This window comes from Sesamum indicum, linkage group LG10 (assembly GCF_026168435.1).
Source record: "Sesamum indicum cultivar Baizhima isolate 11 linkage group LG10, ASM2616843v1, whole genome shotgun sequence".
In the NCBI taxonomy this organism is placed as follows: Eukaryota; Viridiplantae; Streptophyta; class Magnoliopsida; order Lamiales; family Pedaliaceae; genus Sesamum; species Sesamum indicum.
This window is the reverse complement of record NC_142666.1, coordinates 13,892,430-13,912,896: the sequence shown is the minus strand read 5'-3', so window position 1 is coordinate 13,912,896 and position 20,467 is coordinate 13,892,430. Positions and strand designations below refer to the sequence as shown.

The window sequence follows — 20,467 nt, the reverse complement described above, 5'->3', positions numbered from 1 at the left end:
TTACAAATATAATTAGGACAATTTAGTAAAATATGATATTATTTTTTTTTTCTTTTTAAAATTTAAATTTAATTGTATTTCATGTCTAACTTTCCTTATTGCATCGAAAAGCTCCAGTATTACATTCTCATACCGCAACAAAAATTACAAAGAGTTGTTGCCGTTACGAGTGTTTCTTTGCCTATAATTAGGTGCAAAGAGACTGTACCATCTTCAATTTTTATCCTAATAGGATTTTTCTTTCCATACATAAACTTGCATTAAGTTTTAATTAATACTATGTTCTATCATGCACAATGAATGTTATTATTTTTTTAGGGTAATGTATTATATTTAATTAATCACATTATTCAATTAGTCAATACAATCTATATATTTATTCAGAAAGAATAATGTAAGTTTGTTGAATGGGAAAAAATTTCTCTAAATTAAAAAATTATTAATTTAACGATAATTAATACTTCTTCAAATAAATAATATTATATGGTCCCGACACGATTAATTTATACAAATTTTACTGTAGATTAAATTATAGTAAATTACCTTTACACCTTCGAGAGTAAATATTTATGCCCTTAACAAAATTATAAATAAATTTTTTGAATTTATAATTGTAATTATTAGTACACTTTCTATTCCGTGGTAAAATTTTACCCACAAGTCTAGAGGTATTTTACACTAATTAAGGAAGTTATTGGTACGCATAAGTGGATTTGGGTGGGAAAGGAATGAATTTAGTAATGGAATAAATGTGTGAATGAAATATTATTTTGAAATTAAAGTAAATATGAATTTACAATATGTATATATATGTATATGTATTAGATAATTCAATAAATATTTATTATTTACCAAAAAAAATCGTACTTATTAAAAAAGTACAAATATCAATAATAAATTACTTAAACTGAAAAATTTTATACTTATATATAGTAAATATTGGTTTAAATACATATATAAATATATGTAACTATATTTATATCGATTAATTATGATTAAATTGTCATGATTAAAAAAAATAACAATAGTAAATAATTATTAACTATTATTTTTATGATAGTGGCTAAATTTATCATGAAAACCATATAGCGAATGGTTTTGCGATGACTAATAGGCTTAATTGTTTATTTATTATATAACAATAGGGGAAAAATGCAAGCAACACCCTTATAATATTGCAAATGAGCAAATTACTCCCTTATAAGAAAACAAATAGCGATTTACCTCCCTATATTTTTTAAAATAAAACAATTTACTCCCCTATGATTTTTAAAATGAAGTAATTTACATCCCTGTATAAGGAGGTAAATTGCTTCATTTTAAAAAGTATAGGGGAGTAAATTGCTATATTTTTTCACAAAGAGTAATATGCTCATTTTCAATATCACAGAGGGATAAATTGCTATTTACCCTATATATATATAACCCGCACAAAATACCAAGAATTACCCAAAACCTCTTTCAATCTACTATCAATGCTAAGGACGGAACAATTTCAATTAGATATTGTAAGTTAGATTTCTTTTATTGATGTGAGGGCTTTATTAATTTATATAAATATTTTTACGAGCGATATCTCATCCCAGAGACATGAGTTGACCAACGGTGATACTCGATATATAATTTCTCAAATAATAAAAAAACCTAAGAAAAGGATGGGGATAAGAATTAACATAAAGGACTATATCCTACCTCTTTATGTAGTAGCTATGGTAGGATGGATGGACCAACTATACTATTCCTTATTGGTATAAGTGGGGAAAAACTACATGTATTAATAGCGTCTAAAGAGCTGTATTAATAGCGTCTTATCTTATTCTTCTTTCTTAATGAAGGAATTCTTCTAAGCTTCACTTTCATTTTGCGATGGGAATTCATTAAGTTACATTACAAGTGAACCCGTTATTCGTAATTGCACGGATCATTTTATTATTTAAAAAATTATTAATATTTTTATTATTAACAGTCGTTCGATACTGAAACCTTTTCGTGTTGGTTGTCATTAGGGTTTTATTAAAAATATGTCAAGACGTCCCAAAAATTGACCTTGTCATAGTCGGAAATTGAATTTTATTTTCTTTTATCAGACTTTTGGAGATTAAAATGTCATGTGTGAATCTTGATTTTATAATTAATATATTGTAAAAGTGTTGAAATATGTATTCTTTTAAGGTATAATTGCAAAACCTCCTCAGGGATTTGTCTAATATACAGGGAGCTCTCTTATGAGTTCTCTAATTACAAAGACCTCCCAAAAGTATATTAATTTATTACTGTTGAACTTTTGGTATCCTAAATGTTTTAAATTGATGACATCAACGCACCAAGAAAATAAGGATAATTACACTCATTTCCTAAGGTTTGGTGTAATTACATGTAAATTCTTTATGGTTTGGAAAATTACATCTAGCACTCTTGAGGTTGGTTTCTAAATAACGAATAAGTTCCTCCGACAGTCATAATTAATGAAATTTGCTGATATTAAAAAAAAGATAAAAAAAAATCTATAATAACCCCTAATTGATTTATTACTGAGTTATTACAGGTCAAATAATTTTTTTTATAATCAAATTACACTCATACGTCTTTACGCGTTAATTCGTATGAGGAGGTATGTTTTCACCATTACAAGGGTAGTTTAGTGAAAAAATATTTGACCTACAATAAGTCAGTATAAGTCAGTAATCAGTCAATCGAGGATAAATATCAATTTCATTCAATTTTTTTTTTTTTGTTAATATCAACAAATTTAGTGAATTTTCATTAATAGAGGCACTTATTTGTTAGACGAAAGCAAACTTAGGATTGTTAGATGTAATTTTTCAAACTATAAGAGATTTATGTGTATTTACAGTAAAATTCAAGAAAGAAAAGTGTAATTATCCAAAAAAATATGAAAATTCAATTTCAGCCTTATCTTACACTTAGCCAGACATGTATACCGTAGGCTGTGTTTGCTTCAAGGGAGATGGGCTGACATCCCCTCAAATCAACCCATCTCCCTTGCTTACTTGTAGGTGGGCCGGCCCGCACCAAATTAACCAGGCCCATGAGGATTTCAACTCCCACCTGGCCCACTAAATTGGGATATGAGCAGAAATTGCGGTTGTATCCCCATTTATTTTTCACTATGGTCATCTACCAAAACCTGTAGATGACGGTCTGTTGCTATCAATGCCGGATTAAGGCCTCGGAATGGGCAACGCCTACGTGTTTTTCTCGATTCTGTTGAACTTGATGGTTATGGCGGCGGCCACCGGCCCGCCAATTCATCTCGGAGATGAAAATGAAGATGATTGCTTTGGTATTTTTAGTCCAATTCCATGAATGTTAAGTTTCATGTAACAAATTTCTTTGTTGTAACAAATTTCATACAAATGGTTAAAGAACCAGTCTCTTGGTGGAGACTATGGTTAAAGAACCAGTCTGGTTGAGATGATTGAAAATTGGTGAATATTTTCTATAAGACCTAAGAAATCATTTTCTTTTTAATTCATTTAGATAAATATGTGATTATTTTATCAATTTTTAATCATAACTTTTTATCATATTAAAATAAAGGATAAAATTATCCTATCCGAAGAGATCTCTATTTTAATCCACATTTTATTTATCACTCTTTTATTTCATCCTACTTTGTACATATTTTTAAGGGTCCATTTACTTCTGAAGATGGGATATGGTGATAATGGATTAATATAGGGATGTGATACATCTGTCTCTTATGTTTGCTTGTTGGAATAGAATTAGGGACCAAAAATATGCTTAGCCATTTTAGTGGGATGAAAAGCATGAAAATATTTGAGATTTTGATTTTGCTCTTTTTATGTTGACACCTCCTTGACAGTTTTTCTCAAGGCCTAAAGAATAAGAAAGTGAACATCCATTAAGGCAGCCCATAAAGTCAAAATCTGCTGGCCCATGAGTAAGGTAACAAAGCTTGTAGCTTGGATTGGCCCTACTAAGCTGACAAGTCTAAAAAATAAGTCCAACCTAGCACGCCGGGTCAACATATAATAGGGAGGACACATCACATAGGTGGTAACACCTTGAGACACGTCATAGTAAAAAATCTTCGTTTAACTCCAAGAGGCACAACTAGGATCAACTTTTTAGTCAGGAAGTAACCAAATCCTAGGATACTCTAAGATTGGGCAAGACACGATGAAAAGGTCATATCTTCGTGAAAATAAATCCAAATCTTGAAATTCTTTTTCTGCTATGTAGGTAAGCGATTACAGCAAACCTGATTCATCCCAACTACTTCTGGATCTGGATCTACGAAGGCCTATAAATTGAAGCATTGTCCAATTGTTTTGGTAACACAAGCTATTACACTTATACTTTCATTCTCTCTTGAGTTTTAAGACTATGTTCAGCATATGGTTTGCACTCTATATGATTTTCATCACTACAATATTACTTTCAAGCATTATTCTCACTTTAATTCGAGTTTTCTATTTATTTATTCAGTAAATCTATTACTAACTTAAGAATCAGAGTGCTAATCTCTACTGCAAGTTAGTTCCTCGATAATCTCAAGATTTTCATGAAGTCCTTAGATCCTTCCTATGAGGCTGGATACCAATATGCTGAAAGGAGCAAGTGAATCGACTTAGAAATGCGCTAGCAAAAACGAGAGATAAAAATACAAAAAATTAAACATAAATCGATCGAACAAAGGGGTGTACCCTTGGTGTTCCCTGGCGTTTGATATAGTATGAAAAAGAGAATAAGATTTTCATATGAGGCTATGGTAATAGAAACAAGAGAGATGCGTAAACTTAAAACGAGAAGACCTCTTTCGATTCAAGTTTCTTACTCGGAATCTTTCACTTCAAGATCCCAACATAGGGATCCTCTAAAGCAAAGTCCACACCATACCGGACCGAACGAGACTTTGATCCCTTTGCTAGAAGAGATTAAAGCCAAACTCTCACCAAGAGAGTGAGCGAGGGGGGGAATTGAAAAAAGAGAGGAGAGGAGAGGAGAGGAGTCTGTGTTCTCTACTATGTGTTGTTGTGTATTGTGTAATTATTTCCTAAATAATTACACACAATACATATACATATACCTTGTATAGATAAGTGGAAATGTGTCTAGATACATTCAACTCATCTATAAGGGAACCTCTCCATCTATATGGTATGATCTAATCATGCCATATAAGGTTCCAATTATAGCCAAACTTGCACTTTCCAAAAGTGCAAATTTTTGGCAACTCTCCTTCCATCAATTGGTTAGTAGGCCTCAATTAGTGGTCCGAATTAATATAAAATAAATTCAAGACCCAATGAATTTTAATTAAATTCAATTTAATAAAGTTCAACCAAATTGAGCCCAATATGTATTTAATCCAATTAAATACATAAGTCCAAAATATCTTGATTAATTCATTAATCTAATTTATTAATTAATTAAGATGAGTCCAATTAAATTAATCTAATTAGTTTAATCTTGGGCTATCCATCCAATGAATCACCCCACTTGTAAATAATTTAACTATTTACACCTTTCGAAATTAATTTGAAATTAATTTCTTGTTCTTCCTCATTGATTTGTTTGTGACTCTTTAGGTTCACCTTTCAACTAGACTTGGGCTAGTGTCCAATACTGTCGATTAATTAAATTCAATCTATTTAAACATTCTTCATCAACCATTGATTAAGAAAGCCCGTTAGCATAGGGATGACCATCTAGCAACGATTCATGACACTAGATACTAGGTGAATATCCGGACGAACATTAAGGCTCTCAAGTCTATACGGGTATGGTCCTTCCATTTACCGTCCCTCAGTCTTAGTCTAGGGCATGGAATTTGATGTTGGTTCCTATCCTGGACTAAGCATCTATGCTTTGATACCTGAATCCGTGTTACGCTTAATTGCTCAACATCGGAACCTCTTTTTCCTATTCAACCAATCACTGTGGCCATAAATTCATAAGGCGTAAACACGTCCAAGTGCATAGGTGATACCTCTGTCATATATTAATAGAGGAAGAATCCTCTTCTTGGAACCCACCATCCTCACTACACGTTCTGACTGCACTAGAAAAGACTTATAATGATCATGTTTGCGACACAATCACCTCTTATACTCATTCATGATACATTCATAGTGTGCATGTGACTATATAGTTTCTCAAGTCTGAGGACTGCTCTCGTACTATCGGAGCCGGCTACTCAAGTCATATTGACCAACCCTCCAAGGCTTTCATATGACAATCCCTGCGATTCAGTTCAGTCAGTTGACTACCTTGTCAACTAACGCACTGAAATTGCATAGACGTCCAACATCTGTAGCCGATGAAACACGACACTCATTCAATGAATGCAATACTTAGTGCAAGTTTCAATAGGAGTCTTGATGCCCAGTCTCGAGGTCCTCTACTTAGAACATTTTAGGTCAACCATCAAAAGTAGGTTTTGTAGCCACCATCTGATGTCCAACCCAACTATATGAGTTATCTAAATGGTCTATGGGCATCTATTGCGATGTTAAAGTGATGCTTTAACGTAATTCGTAAGCACAACAGATACGTATACCAAAGATGAATACTTATCATACTCATCGGATCAATATTACTTGAATAAAGATCGCTCGAATAGTTCTCAAAATTGCCAATCCAATTGACTTTATAGTCATCTATCCCAGCAATCTTCCACTTGACCTTAAAGCCTACTACCAATATTTTCAGACTAGCTTGATCATGGGCAATCTGTGATATCGGCTAGGTTTTATGGGTTTACCATAGTTTCTGTTGATGTTCTGCAGTCCAACCGCACGTCACGTCTTCCTATTATAGCTCCATGCAGATGGTGGTGTCTAAGAAGTTTTCTTGGACTGTGATGAGATCTCGGGCCTTTTAGCTTGTGCTATAGTCTAGTTGTCATCCTCCAAGGCGATTACTAGCGTGGCCATTCTAGGTAGTACACCCAACAATTGGATGTAATTTTTCAATCTAAATACTATCCAAAACAACTTCTAAAGTTGTCATACATTCAACTTTCATGATAAAACTCCTTGTGGTATTCAACTTGAAACTTTTTCAAGTTACCACATCATCATAAAGCCTGAACATATACTCGTTTTGAGACTAAACATTATTCATATGACGCTGGAAGCTATTATCGCTATAGCCTTCCAGAATCAACTCTCCATTAATGTTTGTCAAGATCTCTTCTTTAATCCTTATTCAGGTATTAAAGATAACTCTTTAATAACCTTCTTTTGCCTAGTCAGTGCACACTCAACATCCATTGTTATGCTTAAAGCATATATAACATCAAACTTAGTGCACCGAACAACATTCTCATGCTGCCTACAGCAGAGACGTAGGGGATAACAAATATCCAAGCACCTCATCAATCTACCACGATGGAATCTTGGACAGCTTATCCCTAAACAGAAACCTGATTTCTATATAAAGAATTATATGAACAATATTCATATTTTAGTGTTCCATAATATCTTTCAATCATTCCAAATGATCAAGATGTTTTAACACTTAAAACAGTAGGAACACAATTAAGCTTCCACTAACCTTCTACCTTGTTCTTGACCAAGTCATGTACCTCATGAACTTGTCAAAAGAAATATTCCAAATATATTATGTTCAGACCTAATTTGAGTTCCACAATTGATCTTATGGCTCCAAGCCATTTGTCCATATCGATGTCCTACATCGCATCTCCTTATCTGGTTAGACTAGGGGTGTGCAAACCGGTTAACCGAAAATTCAGTTCGGTTAACCGGTCTGCACACCCCTAGGTTAGACTCAGAATCTCATACTGTTCAAGTAACTAATGTTTCTGGTCGTCCTTTGGGAGAACTGGAATATAGGCGATGAAAATCTTGATTACAGATGATGTTTGCATTATTCCGTAATGAACCTGCACAAACCTAACTCCAAGTCTAATTTGTCTTCCATTAGTCCCTTGATGTATGCAGGATCATCCTCATACTCGAGAACTTTTATGGAATACATACTTGCCAATCCATATCAAATATGGTGTCTAGATCATGACTTTAAGGAAATGTCATTTTCTTCAACTTGACAGTAAATTTAAGAAAATGTCTAGATCATGACTTGCTAATCCAACCAATTAATTAGCCCAAGCGTTATTTAAATTAATTCAATTACTTTAAAAGACTAAACTCAAGTTTAGTTAATCCAATTAAGTAAATCTTTGGCAACCCATCACAAACAAATGATCCAATCATTTATATTCTCCATAAATTAATTTAATCAATTAATTTGTGTGTGACTTTTTAGGTTCACCCTTAGTTAGATTCAGCCATATGTCCAACATAAATGATTAATTAATCTAATTTAATTAATTATTTTTGGTTAACCAATAATAAAAAACACCCGTTACCATGGCTAGCCATCTAGCAACTGTCCATAGCACTAAGAACTAGGTTAGTATTTAGGCTCCTGAGTTTCATATAGGTAAGGTCCTTCCATCAGTTTTCTCTTGATCTCAGTCTGGGCATGAAATTAGGCATCAATTCACATCCTTAACTAGACAGCTATATAGAATAATCGAGATGTATTCGTTTTATTAATCGACATAAGAAACCATTCCCTATTGGACCAATCATTGTAGCCACAGACTCAAAGAGTAAAATCCAGCCCAAAGTGCATAGGGGACTCAATTACCATATATTAATGGTGAAAGATCCTCTCTTGGAATCTACCGTTCTCAATACATATTTCAACTGCACTAGAAAAGACTTATAATAACTACATTAAAGATACGGTCATCTCTCGCTAGATCAAAGATACAACCATCATATACATGTGACTACAGTGATTCCTCAAGTCCTCGGACTAATCCCGTATTATCAGAGTCGGGGAGATAAAGTCATGCCGATCAAGCCTAAACGATTTCCATATGATGATTCTTCGCGAATTAGTTCAGTTGGCTTGAAAACCTGTCAACCATCCACTAAGTTGCATAAATGACCATGTATGTCACCAATGAAGCGCGACACTCATGTAACGAATGCAACTTTAGTGCAACTTCTAATGGGACTCTCAATACCCTGTCTCAAGGTCCTTGACTTAGAATATTTTAGACACAATGCTCAAAAGTTGATTTCATAACTGTCATCCAATATGCAACCTAGCTACATGGGTTGTTCAATTGGTTTGTGAGAATTTATTGCGACATTATAATATTGAACATATTTAGTAAGCAAAACCAAACACATATGGCCAAAGATGAATGCTCACGGTTTTCATCATATTTAATATTACATTACTGGATTGCTAAATGGGTTATAAAATCGTTAATCAAATTGATTTCTAGTTACCTATTCTAACAAGTGGTGGAGAGCCAAAGGAAGTGAGGGTTGAGCCTTGTCCGACAAAACAGGGGAGAGTGGAGCTAATGGAGCAAGACATAGGTGCTTGACGTGCAGGGTTTGATAGGGCAGTATGTGGGGGGTGAGTAGGAGGGCCAAGGAAATCGGCCTACTTAGCTAGTGGAGGATGTGGGAAAAATTGTGTCCGTCGACCCATTCTGGAGGCTCAATGTATTGTGGAAGGGTTAAGCTAAATGAGTGAGCCAAAATATTCAAAATGGTGGTCCAACAATAACAAAAAAGCGCATGCGGTCAAAAGTGTACAAAGCCTATTACGTTAACCCAGTAAATAGAGGACGTTTTCTCACTAATATCAGAACTTGAGAATAATTCCATCTCGGTCAAGGTTTGGGGAAAAATCTAATCTTATCTCAGCCCTCAAACTCTTACTTAAGTCATCCCTCTCACACCTTAAATACCACCACACATCCAACAAATCCAAAACCAATTACACTCAACCCATTCTCCCATCATGAGACAATCAACCCACTCATTCACCCTGATAAAAAACTTAATCCAAACACAAGTTAAAACACGCAACCTACCCAAACTCGAGCACGCATCCTAACCTACAACCCCAACCAAACTTACATCTACATCCATCTCCCTACCCTGTGAGATCTCTAAATCAGGAGCAGTATGCAACAAGGGTGTATTAGATGCATTCTTCTTCAATTTGGTCGTGTGCTCCATCACGTCATCTAGTTTCGACGTGGGTCGAGGGACTCATCATAGTCCCATTGCATTTCAGGAGACCCAAAAGAGCAACCGGGAGGGGGGGGGGGTTTCAAGGTTGGCGAAGGGCGGTCATGGTGAGTAGTTGAAGGATTCCAATATGGAAAAGGAGGGGCGATCTAGTGGGTGAGGAGCAAGGGCCAAATGGAGAATTAAGAGATGAAGAATTTTCAAATGATACAATGGTGGAGGTTGCAACAGTGAATTTAAGTAAGCATATTTGTGTTAGGGACTTCAATGAGGTATTGTTCAATTGTGAAATACTGGTGTTGAAATACCATGATGGCAAACTAAGGCTTTCCAGTTTGCATTCATGAATAGTAATATGAGTGACCTAAGCTTCACAAGGAGTGTTTTTACTTTGTGTACTTGTTGTTAGACATCAAAAATAATATGGTGAAAAATATTTTGTACGTCGGACGTCCAGACAGGACGGAGGAGGAGGACGGAAGGGGCGAACTGATTTTGGTAGAATCTTCCATGGAAAGATATTTTGTAAGAGAAATCAACACTTAATTGATTTGAAGGCTATGACAAAATAGCAGGACTAAGATAAGACATGGCCGATATACCTAATTAATTTGGATGACCAATGCAGGTGGCTCTACAATTTCAAAATAGTGGGCTAAGATAGAAATGCTATCTCAATAAAAATTACTTGACCAAACAAAATCACAACTATCCAAATAGTGAAAACTGAAAATAAGCCCAATAAAAACATAACCAAATGGGCACTAAGAGTGTGGGGGAGTTGATAGCGGGGGTGTTTGGCAAATCAGAAGTGGGCGACAGGCCGCGAATCCTAATAGTGTGCTAGGTTCTATGGCAGAATCGAAACAAGGTGGTGATGAAGGCTCGACGACAGGGTGTGCGGGTGATGTTGCAAAAGGCATGATCGTTCTTGGATCAATATCAAGTGGCTCGTGCTAGGCAGCGGGTGCATGAGAGAAGGTGAAGCTGGGGTTTTTGATGCACAATGTGGTGGTGAGAATTGTTTTAAAGCACAAAAGCAGCTTAGCGACTTTGTAAGTTGGGTTTGATGGCTTTGAATTTTTCTTAAAATAGAATTGTTCACAGCTTCTTACTCAGAAAACAATAACATTATTAATTCAAATAAAAACCATATTTATTTGACAATACTAACAACAAAAAGCACAATTTCGCCTTTTAATCCAAATACATTTGTATTTTTGCACGAAAATCTATACAAAGCCGACCTAGATCTTTTTCTTATTAAAGCTAAAAATCACCACAGAAAAATCACGATTAGCAACAAGAATATTAAGTGACGATTGTAATATCGTTACTAATTAGATATATTTACTGACAAAATTTTTTATTTTCTCACAATAAGGAACTTTAAAGTTTTAATAATGATACTTATTTTTGTAAAAATTGTCAAGAATTTGTGGTAAAATGTTGTGCACGTAGTTGTCACTAGAAATAATTAGTAATACGTGTATAATGACAACATAGTACAATAATTACTTATTGTCACTAAGTTGTCACCATTGAAGTGTTACAAATTATCTACAGTGACAACTTTATATATAATATTTATCACTAATAATTATTAGTAAAAAATCAAAATTATTACCATTTAATATATATTTTTATGAAAAAATACAAGCAACCCTCTTGTGATATCGCAAATGAGCAAATTACCCCTTTATAAAAAAATAAATAGCAATTTACTTCCCTATATTTTATAAAATACAAGAATTTACCCCCCCTATAATTTTTAAAATGAAGCAATTTACCTCCCTATAAGGAGGTAAATTACTTCATTTTAAAAAATACAAAGAGGGTAAATTGCTATATTTTTTTTATAGAAAAATAATATGCTCATTTTCAATATCAGGTAAATCACTATTCACCCTATATTTTTAATAACAATTTTAAAATCATCACTTCAAACTGTGAGTGCAATCCAATAAAAGACAAGAAGAACTACTGCCCTTTTATGGCCTCAAATCAAAATCAAGGAAATTGACATACACGCACGTTATTTATTTGATACGTACAAGTTAGTAAAGATCTCTTCCTCTTTATTCTGATATTTTACTACAAAACAAGTCTTTCACTAATCATCATACGGATTCTCTTTCCTTTCCCCGTCATCTCTCACTCTTCTGCTCTTTGTTCACATAATTTTTAACCTCCCATCTTTCTCCTTTCTGCCAGCCATTCCTGATCAAAGGTTGAATTCTGATACGAGGTATAATTATTGAATTTTATTTAGGAAAATATATTATTTTAGTCTGTTAAGTATGTCTAATTTTAATTTTAGTCCGATAACTATGTCCATTTTTATTTAGGTCCAATAACTTACGAAATTACTTACTTTTAGTCCTCTGATAGATTTTCGAACAATTTTTTATCGATGAATTGGTTAGGGGCTTCAAAATATAAAATATGCCAAAAAAGTTGAGTTGTGTGCAAGTTTGAGCGGTATTTTAGTAAATTCAATAAAAACATTAAAATTATTATTATGATTCAAATTTTATTGAAGTGATGGAATAAATTAAAATGGTAAATTTAAATACTCAAATATTTGTACTATAAATAATTTTTTTTTATAATAATATAGATAAGATAAATAAAGATAAGGTAAAATATATTGAATTGAGATGTTTTCTACTTAAATATGGAGAAAAAGAAAATAAAAAGGCCGAAATTCGATACTATATAAATTTTTTAATTTCTCGCCTTCACATTTTCCCAATCATGAACATAGCTAGAAATTCCATTTATTTATATCCAATATTTTCGTGTTGAATTTGTATTAAATGGTCCTATCTGTGAATTTCTCCACAGCTGTACTTTCTATATTTATTGGACAATTGGTTAATTTCATTTTGCCTATTTGGTATGTGTACATTAGGCACCTATTAAATCGTCTTCCTTCTGCAGATAGGTATATATAACTTGAATTTCTTATGGAGTCGTTCAGTCTTTGAATTTCAACTTAAAACCATACTATAAAGACTCGTCGTTGATTTTAATTCCCGGGGTGAGAAAACATGGCACGGGTAATACCACTTATGGTACTACTCTTGTCTATGGTGGTTTTGTACAACTTGGCTACGACGATTAGTCCTTTTGTCAAAGACGAGAACCAACTTTTCATTGATCCTGTGATTGAGATGTCGGGAAGAGCCAAAAGGCAGAAGAACGAAACGTCACGTTTCCATGTCGCCCTAACGGCCTCAGAGACGCCTTACAGCAAATGGCAGTGTCGTATCATGTACTACTGGTATAAGAAGAAGAAGGACTTGCCAGGGTCCGAGATGGGGAAGTTCACTCGGATTCTTCACTCGGGGAGGCCCGACAACCTGATGGATGAGATGCCGACGTTCGTGGTTGATCCTCTTCCCACAGGTTTGGATCGGGTGAGAAGGCGTCGTTTGTTGCTACTGTCTTGTTACTTGACTAAATGGTTATAAACTGCAAGAATTTGGATACCTTTCAAGCTTATTTAGTAGTAGATTTCATGTCATGCTTCTCGATTGTTGGACTTAGTAATAGTAATTGTCAAAAGACTATAATAGGCATATTTCTTCGAAATTTTAAAAAACGAAGCTCATTGTATCGTGTTCCAAAAGATGAATTGATATTTCTTAAAAGATAAAGGGATGGTATTGCTCTTTCTTGTTTCTTTTAAATTCAGAGATTTTTATGTCTATATATGAGTGTTTTCATAGGGGCCTATTGAATTTAACTATAATAGTAAGTTAAAGAGTTTACCAGCGTAGTGGTTTACTTCGGAAAAATTGCAATTTTTATTCTGTAAGTATTAGATGGGCATTTTTCAATATGTACGAATTTAGTTTTTCAAATTTATCGTACATTTAGGAGAAAAATAATTAAAATTTTCTGAAATGACCGAAAAAAAATATTCAATTAAGTTGGACACGTACATATATGTTGCACACACTTTTTCGGTCATTTTTATCCTCAATCTTTTTTTTTAAAACAAATTACATGACAAAATTGCTATATAAACTCATGCACGACTAAAATTACCTCCCGACATACTTATGGGACTAAAAAATTGCAATTCTCCCCATTTATTTCCTTGGAATGATTTGAGATGATGTATCCATGCAGGGCTATGTGGTCTTGAATAGACCATGGGCTTTTGTGCAATGGCTGGAGACTGCAACAATTGAAGAAGAGTGAGCTTGTTTGCATCCATTAACATGATACAAGTAGCTTTCATTTTCCTGCAAACATGAAAAATTCCAAGTGTTTTCCCTGCTGCAGATACATATTGATGGTGGAACCCGATCACATTTTCTTACGTCCGCTCCCAAACTTGGTCTACGAACGATACCCCGTTGCATTCCCGTTCTCGTACATCAAACCGATCAAAAACGAGAAGATCATAAGGAAGTTTTTCCCGGAGGAGATGGGTCCGGTGACAAACATCGACCCCATTGGCAACTCTCCGGTTATAATCAAGAAGGTGAGTGAATGAACGAACATGATGTTTCCTTCTCTCGATGGTTTTATTACTCGTTTGTGCAGTACGGGCATGTACTTAAGTAGCAGTTGAGTTGACGCTCAGGATTTGCTGGAAAGAATCGCGCCTACTTGGTTGAACGTCTCGTTGAACATGAAACACGACCCGGAGACGGATCGTACGTTTGGATGGGTGCTAGAAATGTAAGTAGAATAAGAAAACATTTCCGCACTAAAATATAATTTTAGTGACAAAATATCAAATGGCAATTTTAATATCGTCAATATATATTTAGATATATATATATATAATATGATAATAATTTTTATTTTATATTATTTATGCATAATGTTGTCAATGATTAGTGACAAAGTGACAACACAAACTATAATGACAACAAACAATTGTTGTCATTCGATCATCACTGTATACGTGTTACTAATTATCTTTAATAACAACTTTATGCAAATCTCTTGTTATTAATTAATCTTGCTAGTATGATTTTTAAAAAATGCTTATGACTATTAAAACTATGAAATTTATTGTTGTCATATGATCAAAAAAATTTATAAACAAGTATACGCAATTAACGATAATATTAAAATTGCGACTTATTTTTGTTTTTTTTTTTTGTAATGAATCCTCCTTGTGGCTTATGAAACAAAACTTCGGCTATACGTTCGACACGGGCTCTAACGTTCCCGTTGTTCACTGCCAAAGGTATGGGTATGCCGTTGCCTCCGCTCTTCACGGCGTGCAGCATATTCTCAGGAAAGACTTTATGTTGCAGGTATTTTGCTTCTCAACCGTAGCATATATCTAATTTTTCAGCGTTTTAAACCTCTGCTTGAAGTTGATATGCTGAAGGTGATCAGTAATCCGAGCTGCTGTGTACTGAATGCAGCCGCCGTGGGACTTGGAAACTGCAAATAAGTTCATTCTTCATTATACTTATGGTTGTGACTACAACTTGAAGGTAAAAACTCCCTTATCTTTCATCCCATAAGATTCAGTTCATTACTTATAGTAAGATTGGTTTGTAGAAATGAAAGGAGTGAATAGCAATTTATCCATCTGTTATATTGAAAATGAGCACCGTACCCCCCATGAAAGAAATATCGCAATTTATCCCTCTATAAAAAAGATATCGCAATTTACTTCCCTTTACTTTTTAAATGAAGCAATTTACCTCCTTATACAGGGAGGTAAATTGCTTTATTTTAAAAACTATAAGGGGGTAAATTATTGTATTTTAAAAAATATAAGGAGAGAAATCGCTATTTATTTTATCATAAAACGATAATTTGTTCATTTGCAATATCACAGGGGATTGCTTGCATTTTTCCCGAAGTAAAAGAGAACATAATGAATTTAGAAATAAGAAGAAATCACATTTGAATAGTATTTTTATAATTGATATATACTATAAATTAGAAGATGATATAGAATTATCATTTTTTTAATTGATTCTATTCACATAATTGATAACTAAAAAATAACAATTAGCAATATATGGAATTTTAAAATTACTTTTACTTTAAATTTTCCCTTTAATAAATTTGAGAAATTACTTTTCGTATTTAATTAAATATATTGAATTCAATTATATGTAATACTAATATTTTCAAAATTGCTTGTAAAAAGTTGTAAGCAATTTATTAAACATCTCAAATGTGTTATTCAATATATATATAAGAAATACTTTATTGACTGATAATTAATATATGCATTCATAATGCATCTATTATTGTTTCTTTCAAACATGGTGAAAGAAACATTATGAATTATAAAAATAATTAAAAATTAAATTAATATTACCTTTTTGCTTAATATTGCATGCAGTAAGTACTTAGATTTAATAATAATTAAAACTAAATATTAAACTAATACAACAAAAAAATTCCCAACATGTTGGTTAAAATTAATATCATATGACCATATTGGGCTGGACAGAATGGCTAATACCTTGTCTAATGGAATAAAAATTGCAACGGGAATGAGTATTACTACGCATAAATCATAACAATCATAGATATAGGAATGGACGTAGAAATATTCATTAATTTTTCAGGGAAAAGTATTATTTTAGTCCGCTAAATATGTCTAATTTTAGTTTTAGTCCGATAACTATGTCCATTTTTATTTAGATCCAGTAACTTATGAAATTGCTTACTTTTAGTCCTCTGGCAGATTTTCGGCCAATTTTACCCTTGTGCAACTTTTAAAAGTCAATATTAGTCTATATGCACTCATAGGGGTAAAATTGTCCAAAAATCTGTCAGATGACTAAAAGTAAGCAATTTCGTAAGTTACTGGACCTAAATAAAAATGAATATAGTTATCGGACTAAAATTAAAATTAGGCATATTTAACGAACTAAAATAATACTTTTCCATTTCGACATATTAATCATACCCTTTATTTAATTCGTATCATTGGTTCGAGGAAATAACTTAGGAATAGCAATGCCCATTCCATAAGTATGGGTATAGGCATTCCCCCACTTACCCATAATTTTAGCTATTTTCAATTAGCTTATTGTTTTATATTGCTAAAATAATTTTAGATAAAATTATAGTTACAAGATTATAGTAAAATTATAGATTATTTTGAAAACGTTAAATAAAATTAATATCAATATGAAATATTTAAATGTGTGTTATCAAAACATAAAGTATAAAATTTTAAATTTTAATAAAAAAATAATTTAAGTTATTAACATCTTTAAATGTATTTTATCAAAAAATACTATAAGTATAAAATATTATAAAATAACATATATACCATATATTGTTGGATTATATATTTTCGAAATGTATACTAAATTATGTAAATAATAAATATTTATTAAAAAAGTAAATTAATATATGAAAACATCCAACGATATATATTATAAACTTATAACTAATTTAATATTTTAAAAACAATATTTCTTATGGATAATTATACTACCCTTTCTTGAAGTTTTGTATAATTACATGTAGATCTCCTGTGGTCTGAAAAATTATATTTAGTATCCCTAAAGTTTGCTTTCGTCTAATAAATAGGATCATTTGTTAGTAAAAATTTCACTGAATTTATTGATATTAACAAAAGCCTGCATGAAAATTGATATTTACCTTCGATTCACCTTTTACTGACTTATTGGAGGTCCAGAAAATCTCTTGTGACTAAGCTACTCTTATAACAATAAAAATATATATCCTTACATGTGTTAAGATGTATAAGTATAATTTGATTATAAAAAAAATTAGTTTGACGTACAATAAATTAGTAATAAGTCAATTAGAGGTAAATATGAATTTTTATCTATTTTTTTTTATTAATATCAAATAATTTGGCAAATTCTGACTAATTAAGGGACTATTTATTAAGCAGAAGTAAATTTCAGGAGTACTACATGTAATTTTTCAAACCACAAATGATCTACATGTAATTACATCAAAATTCAAGGAAGGGCAGTTCAATTATCCCTATTTCTTATTATGCAATGAGACATTGTTTAATTATTCTTTATTAATCTTTAAGTTATGTTATTTACAAAATATACAAATGAGTAATTCCATTTTGATTCAATTACTTTTTCATTCCTTTACTATACCAAACATAGGAATAATATATAAAAATAATTCCATTCCTATTTTCATTCCGTTTCTAAATTTATTCTATTCCCCACAAATTCATTTTTACATACTAATCGTCCTAACGACCACTTCATTTAAAAATTTAAACTGTTATGAAAGAGAATTATTAATATTTCATACATATCTAACATAGATCTCTAATGAGTGATAGTGAGATTCGAATATATACTCAAAATATCTAATAATTAGAAAATCAAAATTTTTATTTCTCTGTTGAGATGTGGGCACATTATCCCATTACTAATTGCTCATCACATGATCAGGGTGAACTAACTTACGGCGAAATAGGAGAGTGGCGGTTCGATAAGAGAGTATATCTCGACGGTCCTCCACCACGAAATCTATCTTCACCTCCTCCAGGGGTTCCAGAGAGTGTGGTACGTCTGCACAATTGTGTCGTCTCGTCTTTTAAATTTGCATTACTGTTCCTTAGTTCTTTCCTCAATTTTCAATTATTTCTTGTTCTTAGTTTCCAATTCACATGATGCTATCAAATTCTCTCTAGTTAAATCCCATGTTATTGTTATTACTTGTAGGTGGCTCTCATAAATTTGATCAATGAAGCTACTTCCAACCTTCCAAATTGGGAAGATGTAGCCTAACTTTGCAGCTGAGTTAGGAAAACACAGGCAGTTGCTACTTAGGCATACCAGGGATGTAATTGGTATTTTGAGAAATACGAATGTGAGTTATTGAGTTATATATAGAAACTCAGAATTCTTATTTATTGTTGCAGCAGTCGGGCAAATTCGATGCGTGTTCGAAGCTAGAAAAAGAAAACGTGATATCTATGTGTTTGATTTATACTTCTGATAGAAAAAATATCAAGAAACATATTTATTCTTTTTAATATAATAAAATTGTAAATTTATGGTAAAATTAAAAATAAAATAAAAATTGATAGAACTTACATTTATAGGTTTATGAGATACTTAAAAGAGGAGCGTGAGCATTTCCAATAATAATAATAATAATAATAATAATAATAATAATAATAATTACACTTTCCTTCCCTGAGATTTGATATAATTACACTAGACCCCCTATGGTTTGAAAAATTACATCTAGTATCGCTGAATTTTGCTTCTATATAATAAATAAGTCCACCCATTAATCAAAGTTCATCGAGTTTGTTGATATTAACAAAAAAAATAAAAAAAGGAATAATTTGCTTCAATCTTGGGCATATTTCCGAACCAAACTATTTAAACACTCCACAATATTTTATTTTTTGTGATTAAGATATTAAAAGCAAAAAGTAATGTTAAATAATAACACAAACAAAATAAATAAGAACAAAGCACCAATTTATCCTGTAATTAGCACATGCCCAAAATCTTTTTTTCGAGTTTGTTTTGGTCCAAGAATTTTTCAATGGTAGCTCAATTCTATACTCACAGTATATTTTTTTTATGTAAATATTCTCATTAGATGAACCGTATTCGTAAGGTGGAAGTTGTTTCTCCTTATCCCTCTTATTTTTTAAAAGAATTTCCTCAATTTCACCCTTTCAGCTATATTTTTTGTGTGGTGAATGAAGTGACAGTCAAATACGTCTTTACGGATGAATTTTTAATTTTGACACCAAATCTGGAAACTTGAAAATTTAAGATAATAAAACTAAAAAAACATATACTTTAGGTATGAAAAGTAAAATTATCTTTTTATACTATTGATTACCAGATCGAGAAGGGTTTAGTAAAATTAACTTAATATGCAATAATTAAATAGATAAAAATAATTTTATATTTTAATGGATTATATTCTGGCTATTGGCCTATAAATGTAATATCATTTAGAAGATAATAACTACCAACTTCTAAATTCTATTAATTTTTATTTTCTTAAGTATTTCTATGAAGTTTTATTTTTTTTAAATCTATTATAAAAAAATATAATTTGCTGAATATTTTTTCCATCACAAATTCATTATTATAATTAAACATATAGATATTTTTTTTTGTTTTTAAAATTTTGCACGTGCATACATCGCATGTGGACAACTGCTAGTTATCTATACTATTATAAAAGAAATTCATTGTCATACGAATTTTTTAATATTCAAATTTGATCAGTTATATGCTCGCGCAAACTACGTGTAACAACGACTAGTATATATTAGGTATAAAAAAACCTTTTTTATATTTTCTGTCAATAATATTATATTCATGAATATAGATAATTAAGAAAGATTATTCAAAAAATTATCAGTTCTAATAAATTGTTTATTTTATTTATTCTCTTTAATATAA

The 20,467-nt window shown here is 31.9% G+C and overlaps 1 protein-coding gene across 1 annotated transcript; it reads left to right on the top strand.

The window, feature by feature from the left end:
* Positions 1-12,984: 12,984 nt before the first annotated feature.
* Positions 12,985-18,954, top strand: LOC105172183 (hydroxyproline O-arabinosyltransferase RDN2-like). The gene is made up of 8 exons (XM_088886031.1): positions 12,985-13,498; positions 14,217-14,284; positions 14,373-14,574; positions 14,677-14,774; positions 15,292-15,361; positions 15,476-15,547; positions 18,479-18,592; positions 18,752-18,954. Exons 1-8 carry the CDS (start codon positions 13,130-13,132, stop codon positions 18,815-18,817), a joined length of 1,059 nt encoding a protein of 352 aa, XP_088742157.1. The 5' UTR covers positions 12,985-13,129; the 3' UTR covers positions 18,818-18,954.
* The last annotated feature ends 1,513 nt before the right edge of the window (positions 18,955-20,467 follow it).

What these genes read in the sequence shown, in the direction of transcription:
- LOC105172183 (XM_088886031.1), top strand. Translation starts at nt 13,130, where the DNA reads ATGGCACGGGTAATACCACTTATGGTACTACTCTTGTCTATGGTGGTT. An exon ending in ACTGCAACAATTGAAGAAGA is followed by an intron (nt 14,285 to 14,372) that starts GTGAGCTTGTTT and finishes TCCCTGCTGCAG; the next exon opens with ATACATATTGATGGTGGAAC. An exon ending in CAGGGGTTCCAGAGAGTGTG is followed by an intron (nt 18,593 to 18,751) that starts GTACGTCTGCAC and finishes TATTACTTGTAG; the next exon opens with GTGGCTCTCATAAATTTGAT.